The sequence below is a fragment of the Haliaeetus albicilla genome, chromosome 16 (assembly GCF_947461875.1).
Source record: "Haliaeetus albicilla chromosome 16, bHalAlb1.1, whole genome shotgun sequence".
Taxonomy (NCBI): domain Eukaryota; kingdom Metazoa; phylum Chordata; class Aves; order Accipitriformes; family Accipitridae; genus Haliaeetus; species Haliaeetus albicilla.
This window is the reverse complement of record NC_091498.1, coordinates 33537415-33543814: the sequence shown is the minus strand read 5'-3', so window position 1 is coordinate 33543814 and position 6400 is coordinate 33537415. Positions and strand designations below refer to the sequence as shown.

Below are 6400 nucleotides of genomic sequence, written 5' to 3'. Positions count from 1 at the left end.
CCCGTACCCCAGTTCCCCCAGCTGCCTGCCACAGTTTAGTTTCCCTGAGAAGTGCTTTCTGGGGAGATTTCATACAGCTTCAGACCGGCATGAGGCTGCAAATCCTTCAGGATGCTCCTCCGACTTATGCATGCCTTGGTGGCCCAGTGGCTTTGCTGTGCAAACTGAAACCAGTACAACCAAAACCCATGTGCTCCTGCTGGCAGTGCAACAGGGGCCCCTCTGCTTTATGGTGACTCCCTGGGACCGGAGCAGCTGGTGCTGGCCCTTCCTCGCAGCCCAAAAAAAAGTTCATCCTGAGCTTGTTCTTCCACTGAGCCTCACGAGCAGCATCCCAGGGCAGCCCTGAACTACAGGATGTTGGCGACAAACACAGTACATTGATTTTTCTTTGATATTAAACAAAATACCCATCATTGCGTGGTTTGGGGAGAACTATACAAATCGCATTCGTGTCCCACACGCACGGGTTTCCCAGCACCAGCAAATCCCCTGGCCCATGGTCCATGCCAGCTCGGAAGGCGACTCATCCCCAGGACACGGGACCCCTGGTGCTGCTGCAGGATGTTGCCAAGCTCCCGGCAGCCATTGCAGCTCCTCTCCGGACAAATCAGTTTCCCAGGCACTGCCCAGCCTGCTGAGCATCCGCAGTGAGAAACCATTAGGCAAGATCTGAATAGAGGAAAAAAAGAAGAGAGGAAAAAGAAAGGGGGGGGGGTGAAACAGGTGGGGACTAGCTGCAGTGATGCCAGCTGGCGAGTGCCATGGTGAGAGGAGCAGGTGAACTGCAGAAGTTCAAGCAAATCTCCCCTTCTTCCAGCTTACCCTTGGAGACACACAGGGCCATGCTCGAAGTGCGTTTTCCTGCAAGAAGGGAGGGCTCCTGGCCCTGCCCAGGAAGGCAGCGTGGCAGCAGAGAGCTGCTCCTCTGGGTTTTCACCTGCTCCTTTGGGGCAGATGAGTGCAGCCAAGGCCATGACAGGGAAGCCCGGGGAAATCTTTTCCGTTGACTCAGGCAGGAGGAAAAGGTTTTCCTGCTATTAAAAAGGAAAGCATTGGTGAACATTCCCCCCCAACCCTGGCTCAGGATCAAAAAGTCAGGAGCCAGTGCTGCAATGCTGGTGCGGGATGGTGCAAGGGGATAGGTGAGCCGCTGGGACTGGCACAGATGATCCCCACCTGCCTCTGGTGCATGGTGGGCAAGGGGTGAATTTATTCTCTCCCAGCACCCAGCGCTGACGCCAGCACCCCCATACAGACATGCCTGAGGTCAGGGAGCAGCCTTGGTCAGCTTAAAACCTTTCCAACCCCACAAAGTGTGCCCAACCCAACCATGCGTTAAGCCCAAACATTTATTTTTTTGAAATTAAACACACCCATGGGTTGGTTTTGGTGGCTCCTTCCCCGCTAAAACTTGGGAGCGCAGCTCACCTCCCCCTTCCCCATTACGACCAGCACTGCAAATCCTTTTTCTCTCCCCAAAGCACAATCTCGGACAGCTTTTGGTGGGTTTTTAGTTTGCAGGAGGCCATTCAGGGTCCTCAGCGGCATTAGCCATGTGGGCACGACTGTCCTCCTGATGCCATGAAAAGCCAAAATCAGGACTCAGTAGTCAGAAGACTATTAAGCAGGTATCCTTTATTGCAGTGCTGGGCACACAGGGGATTTCTCCTCCTATTGTGTGTGCCTGATCAGTTTAATTGCATAGTTTATATACAGGTTCTATATACATATTAATTAGATTTCTGATAAAAGTTTTGCCTATTAATTAACCCATTATCATATGCAAATGTCCCTCACGCAGGCATATTCCAGGTCTCTGGTGGTCTTCCGTAGTCTTCCTCACTTGTCCACTGTCTGACCCTTCTCGGCTGATTCCGAGTGGTGTGATCTTCTACATGTTTTGATACATCTTATCCTAAAGAATGCTCGTTAGTGCCTCTATTATCTATGTCTACATTAACGACGCAGTTCTCCAGACACTGGAAGGCCATCTGAAAGCAGTTTTTTCTTTGGTGTCTTATACATTGTGCAGCGTACAGAACTCTTATCTACTATCAGTCAGCAAATAATTGGGTAAAGAAATAGCAAGACCATTGTGTTCAGAAAAAATATCTTGTATCACTCCACTCAAGCTCTTCATTTCTGTCTCCAGAATCAACAGCTTCAGTCACCCCCATGAACTTAACTTCAGCCTACGGCAATGCAAGTCCAAAGGGCCTCCTAGCAGCAAGAGAGCTTGGCTGTTGGATGCCCCTGTCCTTGCCAAATCAGTTTACTAGTGATTCCCTTTGGGGTTGCAGCTGAAAAATAGCATTAAAACCCAGCAGGCTCAGACGTCACCACCTCTCTACTGCACGGTGGGGGCTTGCTGGCAGGGAAAGCTGGAGACCTGGAACCTCTTGCTCAGCCAGACCATGGAGGTTTGGATTAGGGTTTGCTTTTTTACATTGTTTCTCGTTACAGTGGCCATTTCAAAGCATCACGGGTGCTTTGCAAACACAGATGCACCCAGCACTGCTGGCAAGGTAGCAAGGAAGGAAAAAGGAAGGTTGCAAAAGTGGCAATTCACGCTGCTGGGCACAGCCCAAGGAAGCCCCTGGAGCAACATCATTGTCCACCTTCAATCCCCATTGCTGCTTCAACTCCCAAGTGCAATTGCTGCTGGCCGAGCTCAACTTGCAGCACCACCAACAGCTAATCTGGAAGGATCGAGTTGCACGGACCCATGCCAGGGCTGTGGCCGGCTCCCCAGGGATGTGAAGGTCACCTCACATCTAGGCTACTGTGGTGGGAGAAAAGGGGTCTGTTCCCGCCTGCTTGTGTTGTGAGGTTCAGAGACGGACGTGCGGTGTCTGAGATGTATGTACCCACCTTCGGGAAGGTGAGTGGCAGCAGATGGGCCAGGATGCGAGCACCTGGCCACTGCTGAGCATGAGGGCGCAAGGGGAGAAAACCAAGATGGCTCAGAGTGCACAAAGCAGACAAGACTGGGAGAGAAAAGTACTTGCTGGGAAAGGGACTCACTTTGACTAATCCTGAAAAAAATAAAGGCCAGAAATTGTTATTCTGAAGTGGAGGGAAGCAGAAACATTGCAAATAATCCAGTCTGAGCTGCAAAGCTGAGGTCAGGCAGTAAATGGTGATGAAAAAGGTGCACATTCTTCCTCCTGGGCGTCACTCACAAAAAAAAAAAAAAAAACGGGCACCACCAAGCCACCCTCGCCTCATCCCTGTGGGGCAGCTCCAGCCCCTGCGGACCCGCTTGCCCCAATGTGCCCGGGTGGGTGGGCAGGATGGGCGCAGGGGACCCTGCCTCTGTGCAGCCCTTTGTCCTCCCGTAGCACCCAGACCCCCACATGCCTGTGCAGATGCTGCTGGTGCTGGGCCAGGCGCTGTGCCCGGTGCCACCACCACCCACCAGGACAAAGCTGCTTTGTGCAGGGCCAGCCGGGCACATCCCCAGCCTCCTCCCCATCCCGTGCCCCCAAGTGTTGCTTTCCCTCTCACAGGTCAGGGAGGAAGGCAGGGCCACACCAGGACAGGGCACAACCTCAGCGACACCCCCCCACCTCCTCCTCATCCTCCCGCCACCTCCATCTCCAACCCCAGTTCCTTCGTCTTCCCCATGGCCTCCCAGCAGGTCCCATCCCCCCCCAAACCTCCCACGCCACTGGGACTGACCCTTCCCTGGGGTAAGAACGGGATAGCCCAGGCTCTCCAGTGAGGTTGACCCCCACTGTCCCACCTCCCCCAAGAAGTCACATCATCCCGGTAGATCTCTCAGCCCTTTTATTCACTTGGCAGCCATCAGCCATCACATCCACTCAGCAAGAAAACCACAGCCCGGGGAGCTGTGAAACCTTGTGGCATTCCCCTTCACACAGTGAGCGATGTGGTTGGGGCTGTTTAATCCTCCGTGCCGTTTCCAGTCCCAAAATAACCCCTGGAGGCAAAAACCTCCTTATGGAGGGTCTTCTGAATCACAGCCTTCAGTTAAAAGATCCTCTCCGTTACCTTGTCCAAGTGGTTAAGAAATCCCATCCTGATCACACCCCCACACTCCCCCCCGCCCCGTCCTGAAAAAGCCCTCAAGCAGTTAGAGCACAAATTCAATGCGCAGAAAACACAAGCCGGGTGGGAGAAAAGCATCCACGTGAAGGCGGCAAAGCCTTGCATCTTGCAGCTGGGAGGCAGGTCCCAAGACTCCTTTTGCCAGGCCATAGTTTTCTGTCCCTTTGCTCCTGCCTTGCCTCCGCGAGAGTCCTGAGACAGCTTCTATCCGCCAGAGGTGGCACCTGGCCATGGCAAGCCAGGCAGTAACCTAATTTCAAAGAAAAGCCCAGCACCACTGCAGCTTGCTAAGGGTCACAGCCTCTGGGCCCCAGGGTGAGCGGCAAAGCTGCTTCCTGGGGGATAATTCCAACCCCTCAGCAGGCAGAGCCTGAGCCACCCCTGAGGCTTGCCCTGCCTGGGGATCCCCGCTCCCTCCAGGGCGGAGTGCGGCCCGTGCCTCAGTTTTCCCACAGGGAAAGGGGCCCACAGGGAGTGGTGCCACCAAAAGCATGGGGGACCCAGGGGTTAATGACATGGTCTGTCCTGTCCGCCCCCCTCCATGAACAACCCCCTTTGCTGTCAGCAGCCCTCTGCAGGGGTGGGCAAGGAGCCCCCTGCTATGCCCCAGCAGGGGCCAAGCCCCCCACCCTGTGCCTGCCTTCAAGGGCTCTCAGCTGGGCTGGGGGCCAAGCTGCTGCCCAGGCTGGGCTTAGTAAGCTGCCGCAAGTCCCGTGCAGACCTGACGGCCCACTGGGCCAGCTCCCGCAGCACCCCCAGGCCCCACAGCTTCCTCTCGAAGAGGCCGAGGTGGGAGGGGGGGGGGGGGGCCAGCTCCCTCCTCACTGGGGGGCCCACGGCTCTCCAGCCGCAGCAGCTCCTCAAGGTGGTAGGCAAAGGCTGAGACCTGGAGCAGGACGGCTGCCAGTGCCCGGCCCAGGGCAGCATCAGCCTCACCCAGCTGCTCCCGCTGCTCCTCCAGCATCTGGGCCAGCAGGGCCCGGAAGGCCCGGTACGCCGCCAGGTTCTCCAGCAGCCGCTGGGTCCCCGTCTGCTCGTCCCAGTGCTCCACTGCTGCCATCGGCACCCCCTCCACCACCGCCATGCTGGCTGAGGCATCCAAGCCCTGCTGCTCCACCTGCAATGGTGACAGCAGCTGGGGATCAGCAGTGGCAGCAGAAACAGGGGAACCCCCACCAGCATGGCCTCCAGGGGGCCCCGATTCAGCTTCAGCGCTGGCCAAGAGGCGTTCGGGGCAGTGCAAGGCCAGGTGCTTGAGGTTTGCCCAAGCATTAGCCAGCAGCACACCAAGGCCCAGATACCGGCAGCATTTCATCTCCCATCTCTACCATGGGCCAGATCCCTTGTGCCCCAGCACAGCTGCCAGGAGCCCCCTGGACCCCACCCAGTAGTGGTGGCCACCCCATCGGTGCTCCCAGCCCCACAGGCAGCCGTAAGGAGCAGGGCAAACTTACGTAGGTGTCCAGGAGGTTGATGACATCCGAGCGCATCTTCCCAGCCAGGCGGATGCCTCGGCTGCACAGGTCGCGGCGCCGGAGGGCGACTGAGGAGCTGTCTGCTGCCGCCATGGCCTGGGCAGCTGTCACAGGCACCAGGCTCACGGCACAGCGCCTGCCTGGCCCAGTGAGGACAATCCCTTGCTGAGCTGGTGCATTCCAGCCGGGAGCTCTGCTCACACGTCCGCTGGCCTGGCTCTCCCCCTCTTCCACGCCTGGGGCCTGGCACGACGCTGCAAATTCCCGCCTCTGGGATCAACAGCAACAGATTATTTCTCTAATTCCCCTGTGCATCACTATCCAAGCGCCTTGCCCAGAATGGTCTTGCCTGGCAGCAACAGGCACCCAGCCCCAGCTCTGACCCATTCCTCCCTCCCAGCCACACAGTGAGATTAGCAGCATGCTAATCCCCCTGGCTCATGCCAGAGTGTGGGAAACCACTGCCGGGAAGAGGCAAGCAAAGCCCAGACATTGCTCAACACCTCAGCCTGGGCAGCACGCTGGGGCCTGAGCAGGGCAGAGCGCTGCAGGTTTGCCAGCAAGGGATTGAGGGGAGCCCCCAGGCTGGAGATCCAGCACTGGCTGCAGGCTGGGCTGCAACCCAAATGCCGACAGAAGGCTGCAGGGGCCTGTCCTGGCTGCCTCCAGCCCTCTTATTCCCCCCATGACTGCATGGGACTGGGTGCCCCAGGCCTAACTCCCCTTTCCCAGGAGTCCTGCCCCAAAGGGGGGCTGCAGACAGGGGAGGAGGTCCCAGCCACCCCAGGGCAACACTGGCCACCCACCACAGGTGAGCTGCATGCACCAAGACAAAAACAGCCCTTTTGGTT

At 57.2% G+C, this 6400-nt stretch overlaps 1 protein-coding gene across 1 annotated transcript; it reads right to left on the bottom strand.

The window, feature by feature from the left end:
* Positions 1-3775: 3775 nt before the first annotated feature.
* On the bottom strand, positions 3776-6051 carry CNTF (ciliary neurotrophic factor). The gene is given in 3 exon segments (XM_069804506.1): positions 3776-4884; positions 4886-5191; positions 5529-6051. Coding segments are annotated over 3 exon segments (588 nt in total). The 5' UTR covers positions 5643-6051; the 3' UTR covers positions 3776-4716.
* Between the last annotated feature and the right edge of the window lie 349 nt (positions 6052-6400).